Source organism: Carcharhinus amblyrhynchos, chromosome 12 (genome assembly GCF_965287045.1).
Source record: "Carcharhinus amblyrhynchos chromosome 12, sCarAmb.v2.hapA, whole genome shotgun sequence".
NCBI classification, from domain to species: Eukaryota; Metazoa; Chordata; class Chondrichthyes; order Carcharhiniformes; family Carcharhinidae; genus Carcharhinus; species Carcharhinus amblyrhynchos.
In genome coordinates, this window is record NC_137335.1 from 40,914,740 (window position 1) to 40,942,635 (window position 27,896).

Consider the following 27,896-nt stretch of genomic DNA (forward strand, 5'->3'; position numbering starts at 1 on the left):
CTATGTACTCAAATCCATGCAGTTCCAGTTCTAATGAAAAATCATCAAAAACCAATGTTAACTTTCTACCTTTACAGATGCTGCTTGCCTTGCTGAGTATTTCCAGCATTTTCTGTTTTATTCCCTTTGTCCTCCTATCCAGATCAAATCTTGATTGTTGACAGTTTCTGCCTGAATCACTAATAAAGTGTTTTACAGTTCTGTACAATTGCTGACAGCATCCATGCCACCAATCTGTGGGGACTGAATATACTCAGCAGCAATCAAGTCTCTATTGTTTCAAAACTAAAAACTGAAAGTTGCATTTCAGTATTTCAGAAATGTCTGGGAATAAATACAAATACAAACGAAGTGACAGAGAAAAGAGGGAAGTTTGGGAGTGAGAGTGAGGGGTAGGAGGAGTTTCCAGGGTTTCACTGGGACTGAGCCAGCCAATGGGAGGCGGGTTTATAGGGAGGTGAGTGTCATGGCGGCGCCCTGTGCTGGTGTCATGAAGCTGCTGATGTTGTCCGGATTCTGCAGCTCGTCCCGCTGGAGAGTGTCAGCGCTCGGGAGCTCCTTTTTGTGGAAGTCGGGCACGGGGCTGGGACGGCAGCCGCTCAGGCGAATGCATCAACATTTGTGGGCCAGCAACGCGGTCCGAGGCCGGGTGTCTGTGGAGCAGGAAGGCAGGTAAGCTGGTCCAGTGTGCCGGGCCGGTCGGGGAAGTCCGGTGGTCAGTGTGAGTGAGTGAGGCACTGGGACAATCCTGTTCAGGGCATAATGACTGAGTTACTAACGATCCCGAGGAACTTTTAAATAGAGAGGCAAGGTGGATGGATGGAACCGGACAAAAACTGATAGAACAGAAGAGAAAATGCAGGAAAATCTCAGCAGGCCTGGCAACATTTGTAAGGAGAGAAAAGAGCTGACGTTTCGAGGCCAGATGACCCTTTGTCCGAGCTAAAAGGCATAGAAAGTGGATGAGGGAATGAAAGATGAGTAAAAGCCCCTAAACCAAGGGAAAGGCTAAGAAGTGCTAATGGCTGACCATAGAGAGAATAGAAGGTGTGAGTGGCCAAACAGCAGAGAAACTGAAATCAGAGAATGCTTTCTATATCTTTTAGCTTTGACGAAGTTCATCTGGACTCAGAACATCAGCCCTTTTCTCTCCTTACAGATGCTGCCAGACTGCTGAGATTTTCCAGCATTTTCTGTTTTGGTTTCAGATTCCAGCATCCACAGTAATTTGCTTTTAACTGATAGAACAGGCTGGTGAACGGACAGTGTTTGGGACGGATGCCTAATTGCAGGGATCACTGCAGTGACTAATCCTGGACATGAGATTCTTGCTCTCACAAAAAGGGAGCAGTGTCTGGCTCAGAAAAATCAAAGATGATCAGTATGTGGGACTTTATGGGAAAATTTGGGTGGGCCATTGTGCATTTAGATATCCATTCTTGTAGAAATATGGTTTAGTATTTTGGCAAATGAGGGGCAAAGTAGCTGAGCAACATTCTCAGAATGAGAAAATACAGTCCTGGTAAACCAGGTAGAAAAAGTTCAGGGTTGAGGAGATGAACTTGTGCACCATCGATATTGGTCTGAAAAGGCTGGCAGGGAGGTTGATGAGGCTAAAACTAACGGTACATAGTATTTGGAGGTTGTGATAGTTAGCTTTAGTTCATTTGATGTTATAGTGAAGGAACTTTAGTAATTTTAAACACCTCTGTCAAACAATGCCCTCCCACCCCCACTAACTCAACTTCTAATAATAACAGCTTAAATAGTTACAATTTCCTATATATTTGTAATTTCTCACACTAGGCAACATATGAGTGAATCTCTACTGCTTCATTAATGACCTTCTGTCTGTAAGATCAAAAGAAAGATGTCTGCTGATGTTTGCAGAGTGTTCAATACCATACACAACTCCTCAGACGCTGAAGCAACCGATGCCCATATACAGCAAGGCTTGAACAACATTCAGGCTTGGGTTGATAAGTGGCAAGCAACATTAACACCAAATAATTGTCATGTTTCGAACAAAATAAAATTTAACTATCTCCTTTGACATGTAATAGCACTGTCACCACTGCTGAACTCCCCCACACCCACATCAACAACATCCTGGGGATTTAGTATTGCTAGAAACTTAACTGGACCAGCCATATATACACTGTGGCTACAAGAACAGATCGGGAATTATGAATTATGTAGCTCCGCAAAGCCTGCCTACCATCTACAAGTCAGGAGTGTGATGGAATGCTCCTTGCTTGCCTGTATAACTGCAGTTGCAAAAAACACTTTATACCATTTCAGGACAAAGCAGCCCTGTTGATTGGTGGCTACCATTTTAAATTTTAATTTCCTCTTCCACCAGTGCACTGTAGCAGTAGAGTGTACTGCAATAATTCCCCAAAGCTCCTTTGAAACCTGTGACCTCTACCAACTAGACAGCAGGAGCAGCTGACTTATGGGAACACCATAAGTGTTCACCTGCAAGTCACACTTCATCTAGACTTGGAATTATACTGCCACCGATCCTTGCTCATCATGATCAAAATGCTGTAACTGTCTTCATCATGGCACAATGAGTGTGCTTGCAACACATGGACTGCATCAGTTCAAGATGGCAGTTCCCCACCATCTTCCTAAGGGCAATAAGGCTGACTTTGCCATTGATAACCCAGAATAAATTATAAAGCTTTCCATTTTAGTATCATCTGCAAATTTGGGCATCAGTTCTAGTTATATATTTAAATAATTGATTTGTTCATGAAAGCCTATCATTTATTGTCAATTTTGACCCTAGCATACTGCCTTGAACATTACAAAAACTTTTGTTGAATGTGTAATAAGGGACAGATATCTGCAGTATCACAGAGGAGAGATATAATTTCAAACACTTTCCCTCGCAATATATGCAGTGGTTTTGAAACATACTTTTAGAAACTATAATTTTATTCCCTTTTCATCTGAGCTGCTGAACCTGACCTTCACACTTGTCCGTTCAATTAAATGAATGTTTATCAGCAAGTGACTCCATTTGAGATCCTATCTGATTAAATCTGCCAGCCACAAATTAACCAACTATGGCATTAATATATTACTGAAGCGCAAAGCTTCTGTTTAAAATCATACAAGTAGGATTAAATGCTCTGCTTATCCAGCTGTGGTTTTAGCACCCTTTGGAGCATGGGTATACAGGGCATGATTTCAAAGTTTGCAGAAAACACAAAACTCATCTCGTAAGCAATGAAGAAAATAGTAACTGGGGGCATGGGCAGACACATGACAGGTGAAACCTAATATTCAGAAGTATGAAGTGATGGATTTAGGTTTTGCTACGGACAGGAGTCAGGTCAATTTACACTGCCCTGATTTGTCCCCTCACTACCCATCCATCAGTAGATGTTTTAGATTTTGATTTCCCCCTTTATAAATGTTGGCACATTTGCCTGATTAATAGAGGCATAAAATATAAAAGCAAAGAGGTTAAGCTAACAACTAATAAACTACTGTTTCATTTTTAGCTGGAGTATTGTGCTCAGCTTTGAGCATCGCACTTTAGGCTGGATATCAAAGTGTTGCAGAGGATGTAGAAACATTTCATTAGAATGGTACCAGGGATGAGGAACTTCAGTTATGTGGAGAGACTGGCGGAGCAGCCAATGTTAAGAAGAGATTTCATGGAGGTGTTCAAAATCATGAAAAGTTTTAATTGAGTAAACAGAGACTGTTTTCAGTAGTAGAAAGGATTTAAAGTGATTTGTAAACGAACCTGTGGCAACTTGCTTTTATTTTAAATAGCAATTTATTAAGGTGTGGAAAGTACTTCCTGAAAGGGTGCTGGAAGCAGATTCAATAATTATTATCAAAAAGAAATTTTATAAATACTTGAAATGAAAGAATTTGCAGGACTGGGGAAAGCTGAGGGGAGAGTCTTAATTAAATAACTTCCCCAAAGAGCCAACACAGACACAAAGGGTCCAATAGCTGCCACCTGTGCTGATGCTACGAATAGGATATTTGAAGGAAAACAGAAAAATACAAATGTTTGTTTTAAAATTGTAAACTCTAAATAGGCTCAAAATTCAACAAACATTCCCCTTCTAATCCAAGTTTAGAGCAGGAGTGAGGCCCCTTGAGCCTACTCTGCTATTTAATAAGACCATAGTTGATGTGACATCAGAGGGGTTTCACTAAGCCATATAGAGCTGGAAAACCCTATTCAAAACCAGCTTATCCATTCTGTTGAAAGTTCACCTTGACCTGAAACATCAACTCAATTTCTCTCCATGGATGCAAGATGACTTGCTGAGTATTTCCTGCATCTGCAGTTTTTTGTTTTTGTGTCAATGCCTAGCTTGTTTTAAGTTAGCTGACCTCAAGCCTGAGTTGTGGTTGGAGTGTTGTAAATGGCCTTATCATCTGAGGAGTAGTCCCAGATACGTCAGCATTCCCATTTCTACTCTATCAATGATTGAAAAATGCATCTGTACTGATAGCTCCAGGTTAGACTTGGCTGTGATAGTCTCTCAATTGAACAACCTCCTGACATCCATGCACCAAGCTCGCACATCAACAATTGTCTATTGGGAGATAACACCAATTGATATTGTCAGGAAGCAGAGCTGGTTTTAAGTAATCTATGTTTGTACTGTCAGGTATTAGAAATAATATAAAGTGAGCTTAATTTAGTTTTCTGGGAACAAAGGGTAAAGCTCAACAAGCTCATTTACCTTGTTCCGTATATTGCGCGCATTTAAGTACAACACCCTCAATCCTGCATTGACCACTTCCCTTCTCATACTTGCCACCTTTTTTGCTCTGCCTGAGGTTAGATTCCTGCTACCTTCTATACTCTCTGTTCTATTACATGGTCTTGAAACTTTACTAACCTCTCCTGAGTCCTTGGTTCCTTTAACTAGTTGAAAGTCTTCATCATTAATCTGCACTTCTACCCTCTCCTTTAACTTTGATTTTCTAATTCTCCATAAAACTGAACCCCCCCCAACACCCCACATTTAGTTTAAAGCCTTATCCACAGCCCTGGTTATGTGATTCACCAGGACTCTGGTCCAGCATGATTCAGATAAAGACTGTCCCATCAAAACAGGTCTCCTCTTTTCCAATACTGGTGCCAATGTCCCATGAGTTCAAACCCATTCCTCCCCCACCAATCTCTGAGCCACACATTTACCTCCTATAATAGACAAACTTTTCATGTTTAATAATTTTTTTTTGATTGTTAAAAGCTAATTGGCAGTCCTGTGACTCTTCATCCATGTTTTTAAAAAAGCTAAAACTTGTGGTGCGTTCCATTCTGGGACCTTCCCATCAAGTAGTAACATTGTAACAATATCAATGAAAATTTCAATTTGTGCTTTTAGACAATGAGTGAGACATTACAGTAAGAAAAACTGTTCTCAGACATAGTTTGAGAACAAGTACCTTTGTGGACAACTCGGAAATTTTACTGAACTTAAAGGTGAGAAAATAAATGGGAGTGTCCCTGTACTTTGTAATATGGGAAATATGTTTCTCATTCTTGGCCAGAGAGCAAGAGAGTGCTGAGGCTTCAGTCCTATTCCCACCCAAAGAGAGATGCAAAGTTGGCAAGCTTATCATTTTCCACTTTGTTCATTCAATTCTTAGTGGCTCATTCCAGAGGTCGGACAGCAGGTCACTTGCCCACCTTCATGTCAGGAGCAAGATTTTTCTATTTTTAATTTCAACTAGTCAAAAGAAAACCAGCCATAGGATTTTAGAAATAACTTCTTTATACTTGTTTTCACGCCAGTTAATGGTTTATTTCAAAACGAACAGTTAAGCTCAATGATTTATCCCTATACTTGGGTTTTTTTCTTTGAAAGTCCAGGAGCAGGGATGTCTTACTACAGCTGCACAGGGCCGTGGTGAGCCTACACCTGGAGTATTGTGTGCAGTTTTGGCCTCCTTATTTAAGAAAGGATAGAGGAGAGAAGTAGCGAAGGCTCACCAGAATGATTCCTGAGATATTAGGACTGTTGTAGAGGAGAAATTGGATCGGCTAAGCCTTATTCGTTGGTATCTGGAAGAAATGAGAGGGGATCCAAAAGAAACATATAAAATTCTGACAGCCTGGATGCTGGGATGATGTTCCTCTGGGCTGTGGAGTTCTAGAACAAAGGGTGACAGGCTCAGGATATGAGGCCATTTAGGACTAAGATCAAGAGAAATTTCTTCACTCAGAGGTTGGTGACTTATGGAATTCTTTACTACAGAAGGCTATGTGGGCTAAACCACTGAATATATTTAAGAAGGAAATAGATAGATTTCTAGACACTAAAGGTGTCAAGGGGTACGGAGAGAATGTGCAAGTATGCTGTTGACATAGAGCATTAGCAATTGTCATGTTGAATGGCGGAGCAGGCTTGAGGGTGGAATGGCCTACTTTCTATTTGGTCCCTTTTCTATGAGAATGAGTAAGAAGTTTCCATGACAAAGTTTATCACAATTTATTTTGTAATATACTAAAGATAAAAACTGCTTTGTTTTTCATTCTTTTGTTATAACAGAAAACTTGAAATCTCTACGGGGAAGCTTGCCAGGTTTTCAGATGGATGTGCTATGGTGCAGGTAAACTATTCTTTAGAATTTCTGTGTAGAGTTAAATGAATTTGCCCCTTACCAGTAGGGAATTGAAGCATTGAGATTTCAGTGTGCCAGAGACACTTGTTACATTTTGTTAATTTGTGGTGAATTGTTTTTAAATTGGGAACTGTCATGACAAATGAACAATTGCCTCTGTGTTTCAGAAAGGAAGAGAACATTTTGAAAAATACTACCTCTGTTGAACTGTTCAAACTATGAATTTGGGGAGTGGGTAAACGTTGAAGGAAAGGTTCCAAGTATATTGTATTAGCAATTACTGAGGGTAACTCATCTCCTTCAGTACATTATTTTAGACTTTCTACACAGGATTCTGCAACTTGCCTAGGGTATCCAGCGCAGCAACAGGCCATTCTGAACATCTTGCCCATGTCAGTGTTTATGCTCCACTTGAGCCTCCTCCCATTTTTTTCTCTTCAAAATCTACCATTATAACCATTCATTCCTTTCTCCGTCATTCATTTGCCTGATTTCCCCTTGCATGCACCTATACTATTTGTTTCAGTCACTCCCGTGCTGGTGATATTAAACTCTTGTCACTCTTTCAGAAGACATTTCTTCTGAATTCCCTATTGGATTTCTTGATGACTGTCATATTGATGGCCTCTAGGTGTGCTCTGCCTCATAAGATGAAATGTTCTTTCTGTATCCACTATCAAAACCTGTAATAATTTTAAAGACCACTAAGTCACTCGCCCCACCCCACACTTTTTTTTTTAGAGAGAGCGACCATCCAGCTGGTCGGGCCTTTCCTGATAGGTTTATCCATGTATTTCTGGTATGATCCTTATGTCTTTTCTGTACCATCTTTGCTGCCTCTGTGTGCTATTTGTAACATGGCACCCTGAAGAGCACACAGTACTCTAAGTGTGACCTAACTAAGGTTCTATACAGGTTTAGCATATCTTCCCTATTTTTCAATTCTATCTACAAATGAAACTGAGTGCCTGATTTTTTTTTTCTTATGGCCTTACTGGCCTGTGTCACAACATAGTAGCGATTATTATTCTTTGTTTTAATTAGCATCCTCCCCCATACCTTGGATCAAGGAAGTTTACTTAGAGTAAATCTCAACTTATTTATAGGTATAAATATAATTAAATTGGTAAAAGACATAGCAATGCCGTGATTTTGCTCCTCTTTCTTTAATTTCTTTTTGGCATCTGGGAACTGTTGGCAAGGCTGCAATTATTGTACAATCAGAGTGCCCAGAAAAGATAATGATGGACCCAGAACTTCAAGTCTGAATTACATCAATCTTAGCATTAGTGGCTGCCTTAAGGAACTGTTCCATAGGGACACTGCTCCTGTATCACTTAGGCTGTCACAAGTTCCATAATGGAGTGGAATTAAGAAAGGAAGGTTGTGGTTAGAAATCCAGTAGTGAAGTGTCTGCTTCACAAAAAAATGGCCATAGGTTCAAGTGAATTACTGGCTATTGCTACTGAGCGCCCGTTTGAACTGATTAATGAAGGAAATTGTATCAACATGTCCAAGTGCTCAGGTGTCTGATGGTCAAGAAACAGTAACCTTTGTTGTTCAGAACATTTAAGGACTAATAAAATTGTGACGGAAATGTAAATTAACGTGAAGCCTGAAGAGAGCGTCTAACCTACATGTTGTTATATCTGTTTGCTAAGATGACAATTTAGAAAAATTTTCAAATTATATGCTGTTGATTTTCTCTTTCTCACTGTGAAGTTAGGAGATACATCGGTGATGGTTACAGCTGTCAGTAAAACAAAGCCTACTTCATCCCAATTTATGCCATTAGTGGTGAGTTTTTCATAATATTATGAAAATATTATCAACAATTGATAGAATCTGCTGGAGACGAACAATTTTTTTCTTATCAGGTTGATTACCGTCAGAAAGCTGCTGCAGCAGGAAGGATACCAACAACGTATTTACGAAGAGAAATGGGCTACACGGATAATGAGGTTTTAACTAGCAGAGTAATTGGTAAGATTATCCAATTTAGAGTAGGTTTATTGTAGCAATACTTTTAAGTACATTACTTACAGTAACAATTTTATATTTTTATATCTTTTGTATGTAAGAATGAATACCTTATGGATACTTTTTTAATGATTACTTTTCTAATGCTTCACTTTCCAAGTGAAAATATTTATATTTATTGTGTTACTGAAATTTGATGGTACAGTTTGTGGGCAAAGAAATATGGATTGAACTACAGAAGTGCTGGATTGGATAGGCAATTACCTCGGTGAGCGAACCCATTGATGCCAATGAGAATAACCAAGGTTCCATTTTTAGTTACCAAACAGATCAATTGCTCTTGGTGGGTTAGCTTTTATAGCTTTGGTTATCCCTTTTGAGCAGAGAAAAGACAAATAATTAGCATAGAAAGCAATTGAAAGATTCCTGCCAATAGCAGCTTCAGAACATCCCTTACTGTAGCTGTTGGTGAAGTCTTTGGCACAGTCCACAGTATTTCTATATTTACCCAGTGGAAGGAAGAACATAAAGGCTTGAAAAAGCAGGAATGTAGAACCAAATGTAAACTAGGCTGTCTTAAATTGGTATTGTTCTTAATATTTGTTCTCTGTTGCATTCTTCAGACCGTTCAATCAGACCACTATTTCCTTCAGGCTACTTTTATGATACACAGGTAAGTTATGGATAAAATTAATAGTTGTGCAATACTTTTAAGATAAGCTACTTTCAACAGATATGGGCAGAAACATTCATGTTTTTGTGCTATTCATGATCAGTGTGTTTTATATGTGAGGGATGCGTGTTCTCTTAGCCTCAGATTTATTGTCCCAATTTAAACAATTTGAGAAATAAGCTTCTTGTGAATTTACAAAATACAGTTATTATATCTCATTTTGTCCTGCTGGTTTTAAAAAATGAGATATCTCACTCAACCATCTCACCAACAATGTCATTCATAAATATTAGGTACAAAAATGAGGAAAGAAACAGCGCCATTACACTTCGTGATTCAGTCTTATTTTGTGTCAGGCTTGTTGGTTGTGATCATGCTTTAGTTGAAGGGAAGTACTTATAAAGCAGAAGACTTGCAGTAAGCTGCAAAGCGTCTTGTAGTCAACTTTCCAAGAAGTAGTTCTCAGGTGAACTTGAAGTTGGAACAAGTTGGGGAGAGTCCTTCTCCACTTCCAAGGTTATCACCTTGAGTGCTGGTTTGATGGTTATCTGATGGATTTCCATCCAGAAGAAATATGTTTAGCATATTTATAAAAATATTATGTATATATCCTTATCCAAAAAGAGCTAAGGAAATCTTAATACAGGATAATTCTAGAGGAGAGGAATGCAGCGTATGACTAATCCTACATGAACTTTGTAAATTCTGTCATTTAACTCATACAAATATTGCTTGCACCAGGACCAAAAGAATACTTCAAAATAAAATATTGCTGTAATCTCTCCATCTTTCTGAGAGAGGCCCTGAAAACCAACAAACTAAACTAGACTGAAAGGTTTATTACCAGGCAGGGCAAGTGAACCCCCACCACTTAGCATTCACTCCAACAGTGAGAAAAGGCAACATCTTAACTCTCAGCACTGTTCTGCCTCTCTTCAGTGACACTGTGTCAACTGATGTTCTAGTTGGACATGACAATATGGGTTCCCTTGCTACAGACATATCGACTAGCTCAACAGCTGAACGAACAAATAGACTTTCCACTGACACAAAATTCAAATGCCGTTGCTGCCTAATGTCTGATACAACTTTTAAGACTTCCTCTTCCCTCACCCATGATCCAGGGACCTGACTAGGAATCATTGTTGCCCTTCATTGTCGATCAACCATGGAAAGTTATAAGAACATAAGAGCATAAGAAATAGGAGCAGGAGTAGGCCATCTAGCCCTTCGAGTCTGCCCCGCCGTTCAATAAGATCATGGCTGATCTGTCGTGTCTGTTCCACATTCCCGCCCTCTCCCCATAACCCTTAATCCCCTCGCTTATCAAAAACCCATCAACCCGCGTCTTAAAAATATTTAGCGAGGCAGCCTCCACCACTTCAACGGGCAGAGAATTCTAGAGATTCACCACCCTTTGAGTGAAGAAGTTCCTCCTCAACTCCGTTCTAAACCGCACCCCCCTTTATCTTGAGGCTGTGCCCCCTAGTCCTACTGTCCTTTCTGAGCGGGAAGACCCTCTCCACCTCTATCCTATCCATCCCATTCATCATCTTATATGTCTCAATGAGATCTCCCCTCATTCTTCTAAACTCTAACGAGTACAAGCCTAGTTTATTCAGCCTCTCCTCATAGCTCAACCCCCTCAACTCCGGTATCAGCCTAGTAAACCTCCTCTGCACTCCCTCCAAGGCCAAAATATCCTTGTGTAAGTGCGACGACCAAAACTGCACACAGTACTCCAGCTGCGGCCTCACCAATGCCCTATACAGCTGCAGCAAGACCTCCCTACTTTTATATTCAATCCCCCTCACCTTGAAGGCCAGCATCCCATTTGCCTTCCTGACCACCTGCTGCACCTGCAGGCTGGGTTTTTGCGACTCATGCACAAGGACCCCGAGGTCCCTCTGCACCGCCGCCTGCTGCAGTTTTTTGCCACGTAAGTAATAGTCCTTCCTAACATTATTCCTACCAAAGTGGACCACCTCGCACTTGCCAACATTAAATTCCATTTGCCAGTTCCTGGCCCACTCGCCCAGCCTATCTAGATCCTTCTGCAGACTCTCCACACCCTCCGCACAATTTGCCGTTCCACCAATCTTGGTGTCATCAGCAAATTTTGACACCATACACTCGGTTCCCTCCTCCAGATCATCTATATAAATGGTAAATAGCTGAGGCCTCAGCACTGACCCCTGGGGCACTCCACTAGTCACCAACCGCCAATCCGAATAGCACCCATTGACCCCCACTCTCTGCCTCCTATTTGACAGCCAATCCTCTATCCACGCTAACACCCTACCCCCAACTCCATGTCCCCTTACCTTCTGCAATAACCTCTTGTGAGGTACCTTGTCAAAAGCCTTCTGAAAATCAAGAAAAACCACATCCACTGGCTCTCCTCTATCCACCGCCCTAGACACATCCTCATAGAATTCCAATAAATTTGTCAGACACGACTTCCCCTTAACGAAACCGTGCTGCGTCTGCTCTATCAAGCAATTCCCCTCAAGATGCCTCGCTATTTCCTCCTTGATGACGGATTCTAACATTTTACCTACAGCAGACGTTAAACTAACCAGCGTATAATTCCCTGCCTTTTGCCTGGCACCCTTCTTAAACAACGGCGTAACATTAGCCGTTTTCCAATCTTCCGGCACTTCCTCGGAATCCAGCGACGTTTGGAAAATAACCACCAAGGCATCCACTATCACCTCCGCCATTTCTTTCAGAACCCTCGGATGCATTCCATTCGGTCCTGGGGACTTGTCCACAATCAGTCCCTCCAGTCTGTCGCGCACCGCCTCTCTAGTAACAATAATGTCATTGAGACCCTCCAGTCCTACCACCTTTCCATCGCTAACATCCGGCAAATTATTCACATCCTCCTCCGTGAAGACCGAAACAAAAAAGTTATTCAAGACCTCAGCCATTTCCCCATCCCCTACCAATAAGTCCCCCCTCTCATCCTCCAAGGGTCCAACATTCACCCTAGCCAGGCTCTTCCTTTTTATATATTTATAAAAACTCTTGCTATCCTTCTTTATATTAAGCGCTAGCCCAGCTTCATAGTTTCTCCTACCCTTCTTTATCAACTTCTTTGTCATTCTTTGTTGACATTTAAATCTCTCCCAATCCTCTTCTCGCCCACTACTCTTAGCTAGTCTAAACGCCTCCGCTTTTAATTTAACACTTTCCTTCACCTCCTTCGTTATCCACGGCTGATTATCTCTCCTCCTACGATCTTTTTTAACCATCGGAATAAATTTCTGCTGAGCACCAAGAAAGATCTCCTTAAAGATCCCCCACTGCTCCTCAGCAGACCTACCTTCCAACACGCTCCCCCAGTCAACATTCGCCAATTCTTCTCTCATCCTACCGTACTCCCCTCTGTTCAAACAAAGGACGCGTGTCCGGGAACCCACTTTCTCCTCCTCCATCTGCACCAGAAACTCCACCATACAATGATCACTCTCCCCAAGAGGATCCTTCACCACAAGGTCCCTAATTCTACCTGCCTCATTACATAACACCAGATCCAAGATAGCTCGCTCCCTCGTCGGCTCCAACACGCACTGTTCAAGGAAACTATCCCGGCAGCATTCCAAGAACTCCTCCTCGAGCCCACCACGTCCAACGTGGGTCGACCAATCAATATGCAGATTGAAATCCCCCATAATTATGGCCGTTCCATTCCTGCACGCTGCACTTATTTGCACGTTAACAGCCCGCCCCCACCTCCAGATCATTATTCGGGGGCCTATAGACGACACCCACCAGCATCTTCCTCCCTTTGCTGTTCCTAATCTCCACCCACAACGATTCCACTTTCTGCTCTTTGCTTCCTGTATCATCCCTTGCTACCACCCTGATGCTATCCTTAATCAGCAGAGCTACGCACCCCCCTTTTTCCTCCCGCCTATCCTTCCTATACACTTGATACCCCTGGACATTCAGCTCCCAGTCCCTGTCACCTTGCAGCCACGTCTCTGTAATGGCCACCAGATCATATCCATTTGTGCTGATCTGCGCCACCAGCTCATCCACTTTATTCCGAATGCTTTGTGCATTCAGATAAAGTGCCTTCATCCCAGCCTTCACCTGGACCCTATTTGCCAGAACGCCACCAACCATACTCACGCCCCCTACTTCCTTTATTATTGGGACATCCTCGGCCTCTTCCCTTACCTGTACCCTCTCCTTAACTTTAGACCCCGTAATGTCACCTACACTCTCTCTCTCTTCTCTCTTTTTCTCTTTCTCTCTCTCTCTCTCTCTCGCTCTCTCTCTCTCTCTCTCTCTCTCTCTTCCCCACCCCCCCCCCAATTAGTTTAAAGCCCTACCTACAGTCCTATTTACATGATTAGCCAGGACTCTGGTCCCAGCACGGTTCAGACCAAACCCATCCCACCTACCCCAATACTGATGCCAATGCCCCATAAATTCAAACCCATTCCTCCCACACCAATCCCTGAGCCACCCATTCACTTCCTTAATCTTATCAACCTTATGCCCGTCTGCACTCAGTTCAGGCAGTAGTCCAGAGATAAGCACCTTGTCGGTTCTACTTCTTAATTCCATTCCCAGCTTTTCATACTCCCTCCCCAGATCCTCAGTTTGCATTTTGCCTAAGTCGTTGGCACCCACATGTACCACAACGACCGGATTCTCACCCTCCCATTCCAGGTTCCTCTGCAGCCCAGATGCGACATCCCGGACCCGAGCACCAGGCAGACAACACACCCTTCTGTGCACTTTGTCATTGTGACAAAGGACAGTGTCACTACCCTTAACCCCACTATCCCCAATTATTACTACGTTCCTTTCCACCTTCACTTTGCCTTCGTCCTGCGTTGCAACACTACTGTGTGCAGTCTGCTCACCAACCTCACCTCCCTCGTTCTCGTCCAGACTGGAAGCAAGAACCTCAAACCTGTTATGCAGATTGAGAGGCTGAGGCATCCGCTCCCTACCCTCCTTCCTCCACTCCCCACCCCCCTCTTGTTCCTGACCCTTAGAGTTAGCCAGTCTGGGGGGGGGGGGTGGATGTCACTTGCACCCCATTGACAATGGCACCCTCTCTCCCCCTGATGAGCCTCAATGTCTGTAGCTCAGAGGCCAGCTCATCTACCTTGAGCTGGAGCTCCTCCAGCAACCTGCACTTACTGCAGACATGGTCACTGGGAAGGACCCTGGGGTCCACCAGCTCCCATATGGATTCAATGTCTGTATCCAAGTATTCTGTTTGCTATCAAGCAAGCTTCACTGTACAGTGTCTTAAACCCCCACCCCTTTAAACCTCCTCCCTTCTTAATTCTCTGAATTCTACAGTAGTCCAAAAAATCATGTGAATTCCAGTACCATTCAATAATTATTTTAAAATAGTTTTCAGTACTCCTGTAATATATTTGTCACACTACCCCACTTAATGGATTAACTAAAGTTTTCTACATCACAAAGGTGCAAGAGAAGTGTTTCAATCAAGTAAAGTGCCTTTTTTTAAAAAAATTGTTTTAGGAAAACTTACTGACTTTTGTATTGAATCGCAGCGACAAACGTAATCACAGTTATTCAAGTTCTTTAGATGACGTTTTAAACTATTGAAATGTATACCTGAAGTACCCTTGTACTTGCAGTCTCCTTGGAATTGCCGGTTATTGCATGGACAAAGCATAAATAGTTATTTGCAGAAATATTTACAGATATCTTAGAATGTAAACGTTCACGTTTCTTTCTTTGTGTTAGATTGTTTGTAACCTTCTTGCTGTGGATGGTGTCAATGATCCTGATATACTTGCAATAAATGGAGGTAAGTAGGAACATACCCAAAAGGAATTTCTTCCATTTGTTATTGCTCGGGGGAGGGGGGTCCTCATTAAACAAAATATTCAGGAAAGCTGAACCAGTGGTTAAAACTTATATTCCTGCACCATCGACCAATATTTCTATGCTGTAAGTACATAGAAAGTGATCCCTGGGGCCAGAACATGTACCAGTAAAAAATGCTAAAGCTAATGCTGGGCGACAGGACATTACCAACCTTTGCTGATGATGCAGATAAACGTTGAGGCATTTCCTTTAAAATTTCTTGCATAAAGGTCTAGCGTAGCAATTTGAAATGAAATATTACAATCCACACAGCAGTTTTAATGCACGTCAGACTTTGTGCAGTGAACTTCGAAACATTAAGACCTTGATATGGTTTGGTGCAGTGGTGGAAGTGTTGCACTTACTACCATATGGAGTGATTGAGGTGGAGAGCATAGATGCATTCAAGAGGAAGCTAGATAAGTGCACGTGGGAAAAAGAAATAAAAGCATATGTTGGTAGGGTGTGACAAATAAGGTAGGAAGAGGCCTATGTGGAACATGAACATTGGCCATACACCTGTTGAACAAAATGGCCTGTTTTTGTGTTGGAAAATGAAATCTTACACCATTTAAAGAGGATTCATCATAGCACCCAGAGCAGAAAAGAAATGATATAATTAATTGTACTATCCAGTTCAAGTTGATTTTTAATTATTAAATTTTCCCCCCATTTACTGTCCTTTCTTTATCTAGATTTCTTAATATAAATAAAGGGTCAATGCCCACAGTACAGGATACCACTGAGATGTAAAAGAGAAGATGAGGTAAAGCAGGAAGAAGTGATTAAGGGATGCCAAGTAAACGTAAAGTTTATAGGAAGAGGGAAAGACTGAGGGAGGTAAAAGGCTTAATAGTTTTGAGCCCTGTTTTGGGGAGGGGTGGGGAGAGCGGCAACTTTCATTTTTAAGAAATATAAAATAAGCAGATTTTCTTTTTATTTTGTATTGATTCATCAATCGTTTGTATGCTGATGACTTGGCTATCAATCATTTTTACTAAATGTGATTGCCTTGGGCCACTATCACATCTCCATTTTGCACATAAAACTCTTCTATATGTACTGTTTATTTGTTTTGAATAATAGCCCCACATTGCAATAGCCCTGCAGGTACGGTAATTAAGGCTCCCACTTCCTTTAGAAGAAGGTATGAGTTCTCGTGAAAGGTAGTTAATTGAATTTTTCCAACCAACTAGTTTACAGGAGAGATCGACTCCACATTTCTCAAGTTTTAATGTGAAACCATGATAGTAATTTGTTTGTACGAACATTTTTTTAAAACTAAATCCGAACCTGTCATGGCATCTGCTAGTAGAGTTTCAAATCTTGAATTTCAGAATGTTGGATGCTTTTAAAGTTGTAGCAGAATATTTATTTTTATGATAAACACAAGTTGTGTAATTAAGTAATCACGCTTGAGTATATCGCAGAATATTTTTAAAACAATTTTTTTTAAATTATGGTTTAAAATCCAGCTCAATCAGGCAGATTAAATTTTTTTGTTAGCTGCTGCAGAAATGAGTTTCATAGAATCATACAGTGCAGCAGAGGTCCTTTGGCCCATCGAGTCTGCACTGGCATGCAAGAAAGACCTGACCCCCCCCCCCCCTAATCCCATTTACCAGCACTTGGCCCATGGCCTTGAATGTTATGACATGCTAAATGTTCATCCAGGTAGTTTTTAAAGGATGTGAGGCAACTTGCCATCCAGGCAGCACATTCCAGACCGTCACCACCCCCTAAACCTCCTGCTCCTCACCTTGAACCTCGTGATTGACCCTTCACCTAAGGGGAACAGCTGCTCCCTATCCTCTATGTTAGTGCCCCTCATAATCTTATTTGAATGGAAGAACTTGAAAGAAGGTGTTGTGAGCGTTGGAATCATCAATTGTTCAAAATATATATTCTACCATTTTTCGTAGTTTTCACTTGAAATTTCTCATACTATCAGCACCACTAATACTAGGGTTGTAAAGCCAAAAATAAGCTCTGTATCACAGCCCAAGTTTTGAAGCGAAAAGTTTCATTTTTGCAGCAGCTCTGATGAAGGCACTGCAATATAAGTGACTCATTGATTATTTTTAATGCAACCAGTAAGTTTGTTTTTGTCATGATCAAGTGCACTATTTCTTCATTCACACCAGATGTGTCATATTCAAACGTCTTTCACTCTCTGTTTTGACAGCCTCTGCAGCCTTGGCATTGTCTGACATACCATGGAATGGTCCTATAGGTGGGTAATCTTTTAAGCAAGGACTTGTAAAATCTTAGTATGCGATATTATATTGATGGACCTGCCTATCGTGGTAAAAGATGGTAGGATGCTGCAAAATCTTTGCAATTACCCTACAAAGCAAGTTCCAAGTCACATCGAAAGGATTGCAAATTACCCAAATGGAGAACAGAATATAGCCCTTTAGACTATCTGATGGCCGATTGAATGCAATGTTAGCAGAGTTTTAGGATCAGATTGTTTATCCACTTTCCCAACAAATAAAACTGAAATAAAGTGCTTTCTTAGAAAGTTAGTTGAATATACAGTGTGTTACCACCCTGCCAAAATTGAGAGTATGTTCAATCTTGACATAAAATTGACATAGGACAGAAAACAGTAAGTCCGGGTGAAATTTTTTTTTCAGACTGGAGAATGACAGACAATGGTGTTCCCCTAGGTTCAGGGCTAAGACCACTCGTTTTTAGATGAAAAGAAAATTATTGGATATTGGAATATGGAGTAAAATCTAAAAAAATTCCAATGATACCAAAGCTGGAAGTGTGGCAGACAGTGAGGAGAATACCAGTCAACTGCATAAGGACGTAATGGTTTAGCAGAATGGCAACCAAGTGGCATATGGAGTTCAATGCAAGGAAGCGTGAGGTAATGCACTTTGCAGAAGAACGAAGGAACGTAGACTAAATGATAGTTCTGTAGAGTGTATGGAAACAGAGGGACCTGGGGTTTCCGGTACATAGACCTTTGAAGGCAGCAGGACATATTGAGAGAGCAAACAGCAAAACATGAGATCTTTGACTTCACTAATAGAGGTTTTGAGTACAAAAGCAGGGAAGGTGATGTTGCACTTCTATAAAGCTCTAGTTGGACACAGCTAGAGTATTGCATCCGGTTCTGCTCACCACAATTTGGGTAGGATATGAGGGGCATTCAGGTGGTACAGGGGAAACTTGCAGGGCCACAGAGATAGAATAGGATTGATTTGATTACTCTAGAGACCCAGCATGGACACAATGGGCCAAACAGCGCCTCCTATGCAATTATGACTATGAATTTGGATTTCAAGTTCCTGTGTGATTTTCTTTTTAAAACAAAGTTGTCATTAAGCCAACATCTACAATAAATGAATATAACTTGGAAAATAACACTCTGACAGCAAACCAATATGCATTCACTGAAATATTTACTTTGCGTGTAATTTTCATCAATATTATAGTGGCATTTGTTATCATTACTATGTACTTTCCTTTGTGATTAACATCTGCAGTCAATTGTTTAAAAGTGATGCTGTATTCTGCAATACTTCTTGCAGGTGCTGTAAGAGTTGGTCTTGTAGATGGAGAGGTTGTAATTAACCCAACTCGAAAAGAGATGGCATTAAGCACTTTAAACCTGGTGTTGGCTGGGGGACCACAGAGCCAAGTTGGTAAGCATTTGATCTTCTCTAGTCACCTGTTGTCTGCTAATAAAAATTGTTTAGAACATAGAACATTACAGCACAGTACAGGCCCTTCGGCCCTCAATGTTGTGCCAAGCTATGTCCAATCCCAAGATCAAGCTATCCCACTCCCAATAATTCTGGAGTGCTCCATGTGCCTATCTAATAACCGTTTGAAAGCTCCTAAAGTGTCTGACTCCACTATCACAGCAGGCAGTCTATTCCACACCCCAACTACTTTCTGGGTGAAGAATCTACCTCGGACATCCCTCCTATATCACCCACTGTAAACCTTATAGTTATGCCCCCTAGTAACAGCTACATCCACCCGAGGAAATAGTCTCTGCACATCCACTCTATCAATCCCTCTCATCATCTTATAAACCTCTATTGAGTCGCCTCTCATCCTCCTCCACTCCAAAGAGAAAAGCCCCAGCTCCCTCAACCTTTCTTCATAAGACCTACCCTCCCAACCAGGCAGCAAGCTGGTAAACCTCCTCTGCACTCTCTCCAATGCTTCCACATCCTTCTTATAATGAGGTGACCAGAACTGAACACAATATTCCGAATGTGGTCTCACCAACATCCGGTATAGTTGCAGCATAACCCCATGGCTGTTGAACTCAAACCCCCTGTTAATAAATGCTAACATACTATAAGCCTTTTTCATGGCTCTATCCACTTGAGTGGCAATCTTCAGAGTTCTGTGGATATGAACCCCAAGATCTCTCTGTTCCTCCACATTCTTTAGAACCCTGCCGTTGACCCTGTAATCCGCATTCAAGTTTGGCCTACCAAAATGAATCACCTCGCACTTATCAGGGTTAAACTCCATCTGCCACTTTTTGGCCCAGCTCTGCATCCTATCAATGTCTCTTTGCAGCCTGCAAGAGCCCTCCATCTCATCCACTACTCCACCAATCTTGGTGCCATCAGCAAATTTACTAACCTACCCTTCAGTCCCTTCTTCCAAGTCATTGATAAAAATCACAAAAAGCAGAGGACCCAGCACTGACCCCTGTGATACACCGCTGGTAACTGGCCTCCAGTCTGGAAATTTTCCCCCCACCACCCTCTGTCTTCTATGATACAGCCAGTTACTTATCCAATTGGCCAAATTTCCTTATATCCCACACCACCTTATCTTCTTCATGAGCCTACCATGGGGAACCTTATCAAACGCCTTACTAAAATCCGTGTATTCAACATCTATTGTTCTACCTTCGTCCACACACTTAGTTATCTCCTCAAAGAATTCAGTCAAATTTATGAGGCAGGACTTTCCCCTCATGAAACAGTGCTGACTATCCCAGATTAAACTGCATCTTTCCAAATGGTCATAAATCCTATCTCTCAGGACTCTTTCCATTAACTTACTGACCACCAAAGTAAGACTAACTGGCCTATATTACCAGGGTCATTCCTATTTCCTTTCTTGAAAAAAGGAACAACATTTGCCACTCTCCAGTCCTCTGGCACTATCCCTGTAGACAGAGAGGACCCAAAGATCAAAGCTAAAGGCTCCACAATCTCATCCCTTGCCTCCCAAAGTATCCTAGCATGTATCCCATCTGGCCCAGGGGACTTATCCACCTTCAGGTTTTTCAAAATTGCTAATGTATCTTCCCTCAGAGCATCTTCCTTCTCTATCCTATCAGCCTGTATCACGCACTCCTCCTCAAAAAATGGCCCCTCTCCTTAGTGAACACTGAAGAAAAGTATTCATTCAACGCCTCACCTATCTCTTCTGACTCCATGCACAAGTTCCCACTACTATCCTTGACTGGCCCTAATCCCACCCGAGTCATTCTTTTATTTCTCACATAAGAGTAAAAAGCCTTTGGGTTTTCTTTTATCTGACCCGCCAAGGACTTCTCATGTCCCATCCTAACTCTCCTAAGCCCTTTCTTTAACTCATTCCTAGCTACCTTGTAATATTCAAGCGACCCAACTGAACCTTGTTTTTTCATCCTTGCATACGCTTCCTTTTTCCTCTTCACAAGACATTCAACCTCCTTTGTGAACCATGGTTCCCTCACTCGGCCATTTCCTCTCTGCCTGCCAGGGACGTACCTATCAAGGACACACAGTATTTGTTCCTTGAAAAAGCTCCACTTTTCGTTTGTGCTCATACCTGACAGTTTCTGCTCCCATCTTATGCTCCCTAATACTTGCCAAATCGCATCATAATTACCCCTGCCCCAATTATAAACCTTGCCCTGTTGTGTGATCCTATCCCCCTCCATTGCAATAATGAAGGACACCGAATTGTGGTCAGTATCTCCAAAGTGCTCTCCCACAAACAAATCTAAGACTTGGCCCGATTCATTACCCAGTACCAAGTCCAATGTGGCCCCACCTCTTGTCAGCTTATCCACATATTGTGTCAGGAAACTCTCCTGCACAAACTGTACAATAAGTGTCCAATCTGAACTATTCGACCTATAAAGGTTCCAATCAATATTTGGAAAGTTGAAGTCACCCATGATAACTACCCTGTGACGTCCACACCTATCCATAATCTGCTTTGCCATTTCCTCCTCCACATCTCTATTACTGTTTGGGGGCCTGTAGAAAACTCCAAACAACATGACCAATCCTTTCCTATTTCTAACTTCTGCCCATATTAGCTCAGTAGGCAGATCATCCTCAATGCCTTTCAGCAGCCGCTAAACTATCCTTGATTAACAATGCTACTCCTCCACTTCTTTTACCGTCTTCCCTACTCTTACTGAAACATCTATACCCCGGAACTGCCAACAACCATTCCTGTCCCTGTTCTAACCATGTCTCCGTAATGGCCACAACACCATTGTCCCAAGTACCAATCCACGCTCCACGTTCATCTACCTTATTCCTGATGCTTCTTCCATTGAAGCAGATACACTTCAATCCACCATCCTGCCTGCCTGTACACTCCTGCGACCTTGGTACCTTCCTCAGTTTATTCAGTAAAATAATTGCATCCTTTTAGGTTTTGTAACTAATTCAGAATTTATTGCTCCGTTTTGAAAGTCCTAATATCTGGTCAGAGATTTGAGGGTTACATTTTATGGTATTTAATGGTGTTTTTAAAGAATGATAACATCCTATTCTATTTATCAATTTTGAGAATTTTGTTTAATGCACTATTTTGTTACATACATTAAATGAGGAAAGGATTTTAATTGTAAATTGGTCGAATCAGTGAATTAGGAAAGCATAGAGTATTTATGCGTTGACATGATGTGCTACAGAGAATGTAGGAATTCCCTATAATGTTTTTCTACATGATAAGTTCCAAATCTCTCCTAAATTTTCAGGGTGATTATTTGCTTACTTCATTAAAGGAATTAAGAAAATCAGTGGATTATGCCACTTTGAGCCTTGACTCAAATTTTTTCATTGGTGGAGAACTGGAAATATTTATTAACTTTGATCATTTTAGGTTGCATAAATCTAAAAATGTTGTCAATTGTACAGTTGACTGTATACACCCTTCTGACGTGGTTTAGAATCCTACATGCAGGAAATATTTTGGAGCACATCATCTGTACATAATCATAGAATTCCTACAGTGCAGAAGGAGGCCATTTGGCCTATTGAGTCTGCACTGACCACGATCCCATCCAGGCCCTATTCTCGTTACCCCCATGTATTTACCCTGCTAATCCCCTGACACCAGGGTCAATTTAGCGTGGCCAACCAACCTAACCCGTGCATCTTTGGAGGGTGGGAGAAAACCAGAGCACCTGGAGGAAACCCACACAAGACATGGGAAGAACGTGCAAACTCCACAGAGGCAGTGACCCGAGGCCAGAATTGATCCTGGGTCTCTGGTGCTGTGAGGCAGCAATGCTAACCACTGTGCCACCGTGCTGCCATGGTTAGAATAATATTAGAATACAATTGTTTGCTTTGTATTAAAGTCCTGCAAAGTCTCCCCAAAATACTTTGACTCCCAACCATACAGAGATCAATTTGTTCAGTTTTGATTGCTTAAACTTTATTCAAATTCCATTATATTTTCTTATGTATATGTTTGAAGTAAGAAGAAATAACAATATTTAATAGGAATGTGATTATGACCTTACCCAATACATAAATCAAGTAAAGTTTCAAATAATTTTTTTCCCTTTACCAGTCATGATAGACGCAGCAGCAGAAAATGTGTTGCAACAGGACTTCTGTCACGCTGTCAAAATGGGCATCAAACACACACAACAAATCATACTGGCCATTCAGCAGCTAGTAAATGAACACGGAAATCCCAAAAGGACACCTCAGAAGATGTTTGCCCCTCCAACTGAAATAGTGGAAATTGCAAGACAGTAAGTTCTGGGATTCTCAGCTGCTGACTGAGAATTTCAATGCTTCATGAATGTGAATTACCTATATCCACAGTAATGCTGGTGCTAGTTGTCAGAGTGTTTCACACAAGTTAAGGAATGTTCTGACCATTACTGCTGCTGTCCATCTTGAAGCACTAAATACTGCTAAGAACTGTATGAAATAATTAATGTTTTACAGAAGGTGCAATCATATTCATTGTGTTCCTGACTCAAGAACAGCATTATGGACTTGAAAAGAGAATGTTACTATCTATGTCACAATATTTAAAAAAAAAGAAATTTATGATTTAATTTTTAAGACTATTTTGCGAATGTATTTTTACTTTCTTGGAGGACTCTGCTTCCATTTATATTTTGTATATGGTCAACAGCTTTGGAAGAAATGGTGTAGAGGAGTGAATGTATACAATTGAACAGAATATCATAGTAGTGCTGCAACTGATTGTACTATGAATTAGTGGTCTCCAGGTTTGTGCTAGAAATCCTTGATACTGATCACCAGAGAAGTTCCAAATATTGATCAGGTGCTTTACCGTAGAAAGAACGGACATTCATATGGTGCTTTTACACTCAATAGTTCATGAGCAAACATGTGTTGAAGTCTACGTCAGAGGATATATTGTATTTATAAATGCTAGGCCTCACCACAGTCCTGAGATCCAGAGTGCAATTGGACAGAGTAACTTCTGCATTCATTTTCTTGGATCAGATTGTCTTAACCTCTGGACAAAGTGGTAGATGTGTGAATTTCTTGCAGGTCTTGCTCTTCATATTTGGGAATCTATCCAAAAAATATTTCCAAGATCAGTTGCTCCCCTGAATGTAGAAGCAACAAAAGGGAGAGAATTGCCTAGGGTCACTCTTGTATATCTCCTAGCAGTTGCTTATAGAAGCCTAATAATAGAACATGGTTAGTATATGACCGAGATCTGTGATGGAGTGAGAAAGTAATCAGGAAGTTCTATGCTTGAAATGAGATAATTGTTGAAGTGCTGTAGGTTGTTAAATATCTGACATAAATCTACTTCCCAAATACTGATAGGCTCTACCACACAGCTAGTCCCTTGTTACCTGCCCTTGTTGTTTATGCAGGAATTATTTAAATGGTTCTTGAAAACATAAGAAAGAGACAATGGTCTTCGTATCTGGTGGGTGATTTTCCAATGTCACCATGCCTGGCGTAGATTGCACCTATCGCTAAAAATTGGTTTTGCGGCCGCTCCAAATGGTTTGCAATCATCCCAGTCCCTTTCTAATACCACAAACTTTATCACACCGAGAAAGAGTGCGAGGCTGATTAGCATATTTAAAGTAGTATTTAAATATGCATAGTCCATTCAGTGCCAGATTCTCCCAGCTTCCAGGACCTTTCGACCTTTGGGCACGAGACTGGCAAGAATCACTACTAGCCTCCAATTGCAGAGACCAGGTGTGATGGTCACACCAGGGAGCTTAGAGGCCATTGAAGCCTCTGGGTGGTTGGACACAGCTGGGCAGTGTCCAACTGGTACACTGGCAGTTAATAAGAACATAAGAAATAGGAGCAGGAGTAGGCCATCTAGCCCCTCGAGCCTGCCCTGCCATCCAATAAGATCATGGCTGATCTGTCGTATCTCAGTTCCACATTCCCGCCCTCTCCCCATAACCCTTAATCCCCTTGCCTATCAAAAACCTATCAACCCGCGTCTTAAATATATTTAGCGAGGCAGCCTCCACCACTTCAACGGGCAGAGAATTCCAGAGATTCACCACCTTTTGAGTGAAGAAGTTCCTCCTCAACTCTGTTCTAAACCGCTCCCCCTTTATCTTGAGGCTGTGCCCTCTAGTCCTACTGTCCTTTCTGAGCGGGAAGAGCCTCACCACCTCTATCCTATCCATCCCATTCATCATCTTATATGTCTCAATGAGATCTCCCCTCATTCTTCTGAACTCTAACGAGTACAAGCCTAGTTTATTCAGCCTCTCCTCATAGTTCAACCCCCTCAACTCCGGTATCAGCCTAGTAAACCTCCTCTGCACTCCCTCCAAGGCCAAAATATCCTTGCGTAAGTGCAGCGACCAAAACTGCACACAGTACTCCAGCTGCGGCCTCACCAGTGCCCTATACAGCTGCAGCAAGACCTCCCTACTTTTATATTCAATCCCCCTCGCTATGAGGCCAGCATCCCATTTGCCTTCCTGACCACCTGCTGCACCTGCAGGCTGGGTTTTTGCGACTCATGCACAAGGACCCCGAGGTCCCTCTGCACCGTCGCATGCTGCAGTTTTTCGCCATGTAAGTAATAGTCCTTCCTACCATTATTCCTACCAAAGTGGACAACTTCACATTTGCCAACATTAAATTCCATTTGCCAGTTCCTGGCCCACTCGCCCAGCCTATCTAGATCCTTCTGCAGACTCTCCACACCCTCCGCACAATTTGCCGTTCCATCAATCTTGGTGTCATCAGCAAATTTCGACACCGTACACCGGTTCCCTCCTCCAGATCATCTATATAAATGGTAAATAGCTGAGGCCCCAGCACCGACCCCTGGGACACTCCACTAGTCACCAACTGCCAATCCACATAGCACCCATTGACCCCCACTCTCTGCCTCCTATTTGACAGCCAATCCCCTATCCACGCTAACACCCTACCCCCGACTCCATGCCCCCTGACCTTCTGTAATAACCTCTTGTGTGGCACCTTATCAAACGCCTTCTGAAAATCAGGAAAGACCACATCCACCGGCTCTCCTCTATCCACCGCCCTAGACACATCCTCATAGAACTCCAATAAATTCATCAGACATGACTTCCCCATAACGAAACTGTGCTGCGTCTGCTCTATCAAACAATTCTCCTCAAGATGCCTCGCTATTTTCTCCTTGATCACGGATTCTAACATTTTACCTACAACAGACGTTAAACTAACCAGCGTATAATTCCCTGCCTTTTGCCTGCCATCCTTCTTAAACAACGGCGTAACATTAGCCGTTTTCCAATCTTCCGGCACTTCATAAGAACATAAGAAATAGGAGCAGGAGTAGGCCATCCAGCCCCTCGAGCCTGCCCCGCCATTCAATAAGATCATGGCTGATCTGTTGTGGCTCAGTTCCACTTTCCCGCCCTCTCCCCATAACCCTTAATCCCCTCGCTTATCAAGAACCCATCAACCCGCTTCTTAAAAATATTTAGCGAGGCAGCCTCCACCACTTCAACGGGCAGAGAATTCCAGAGATTCACCACCCTTTGAGTGAAGAAGTTCCTCCTCAACTCCGTTCTAAACCGCCTCCCCTTTATCTTGAGGCTGTGCCCCCTAGTCCTACTGTCTTTTTTGAGCGGGAAGAGTCTCTCCACCTCTATCCTATCCATCCCATTCATCATCTTATACGTCTCAATGAGATCTCCCCTCATTCTTCTAAACTCTAACGAGTACAAGCCTAGTTTATTCAGCCTCTCCTCATAGCTCAATCCCCTCAACTCCGGTATCAGCCTAGTAAACCTCCTCTGCACTCCCTCCAGGGCCAAAATAACCCTAACCCTAACCCTTCCCCGGAATCCAGTTTGGAAAATAATCACCAAGGCATCTACTATCACCTCCGCCATTTCTTTCAGAACCCTCAGATGCATTCCATCCAGTCCTGGGGACTTGTCCACAATCAGTTCCCCCCAGTCTGTCGAGCACTGCCTCTCTAATAACAATAGTGTCATTCAGGCTCTCCACTCCTACCATCTTTCCATCGCTAACACCCGGCAAATTATTCACGTCCTCCTCCGTGAAGACCGAAACAAAAAAGTTATTCAAGGCCTCAGCCATTTCCCCATCCCCTACCACTAAGTCCCCCCTCTCATCCTCTAAGGGTCCAACGTTCATCCTAGCCAGCCTCTTCCTTTTTATATATTTATAAAAACTCCTACTATTCTTTTTTTATATTAAGTGCTAGCCCAGCTTCATAGTTTCTCCTACCCTTCTTTATCAACTTCTTTGTCATTCTTTGTTGACATTTAAACCTCTCCCAATCCTCTTCTCGCCCACTACTCTTAGCTAGTCTAAACGCCTCCGCTTTTAATTTAACACTTTCTTTCACCTCCTTCGTTATCCACGGCTGATTATCTCTCCTCCTACGATCTTTTTTAACCAACGGAATAAATTTCTGCTGAGCACCAAGAAAGATCTCCTTAAAGATCCTCCACTGCTCCTCAGCAGACCTACCTTCCAACGCGCTCCCCCAGTCAACATTCGCCAATTCTTCTCTCATCCTACCGTACTCCCCTCTGTTCAAACAAAGGACGCGTGTCCGGGAACCCACTTTCTCCTCCTCCATCTGCACCAGAAACTCCACCATACAATGATCACTCTTCCCAAGAGGATCCCTCACCACAAGGTCTCTAATTCTACCCGCCTCATTACCTAACACCAGATCCAAGATAGCTCGCTCCCTCGTCGGCTCCAACACACACTGTTCAAGGAAACTATCCCGGCAGCATTCCAAGAACTCTTCCTCAAGCCCACCGCGTCCAACATGGGTCGACCAATCAATATGCAGATTGAAATCCCCCATAATTATCGCCGTTCCATTCCTGCATGCCGCATTTATCTGCGTGTTAATCGCCCGCCCCACCTCCAGATCATTATTTGGGGGCCTATAAACGACACCCACCAGCATCTTCCTCCCTTTGCTGTTCCTAATCTCCACCCACAACGATTCCACTTTCTGCTCTTTGGCTCCTGTATCATCCCTTACTACCACCCTGATGCTATCCTTAATCAGCAGA

The 27,896-nt window shown here is 42.2% G+C and overlaps 1 protein-coding gene across 1 annotated transcript in view; it reads left to right on the forward strand.

Annotated features, from left to right (window-relative positions):
- Window positions 1–458: 458 nt before the first annotated feature.
- pnpt1 (polyribonucleotide nucleotidyltransferase 1) overlaps window positions 459–27,896 on the forward strand; it is a 71,511-nt gene continuing 44,073 nt past the window's right edge. The window contains exons 1-9 of the mRNA XM_080199787.1: window positions 459–672; window positions 6,543–6,603; window positions 8,338–8,412; window positions 8,493–8,598; window positions 9,219–9,268; window positions 15,014–15,077; window positions 17,322–17,369; window positions 18,682–18,795; window positions 22,931–23,117. Of these exons, the coding sequence (XP_080055913.1) occupies window positions 467–672; window positions 6,543–6,603; window positions 8,338–8,412; window positions 8,493–8,598; window positions 9,219–9,268; window positions 15,014–15,077; window positions 17,322–17,369; window positions 18,682–18,795; window positions 22,931–23,117 (911 nt within the window). The 5' untranslated portion in view covers window positions 459–466. The remainder of the gene's footprint in view (window positions 673–6,542; window positions 6,604–8,337; window positions 8,413–8,492; window positions 8,599–9,218; window positions 9,269–15,013; window positions 15,078–17,321; window positions 17,370–18,681; window positions 18,796–22,930; window positions 23,118–27,896) is intronic.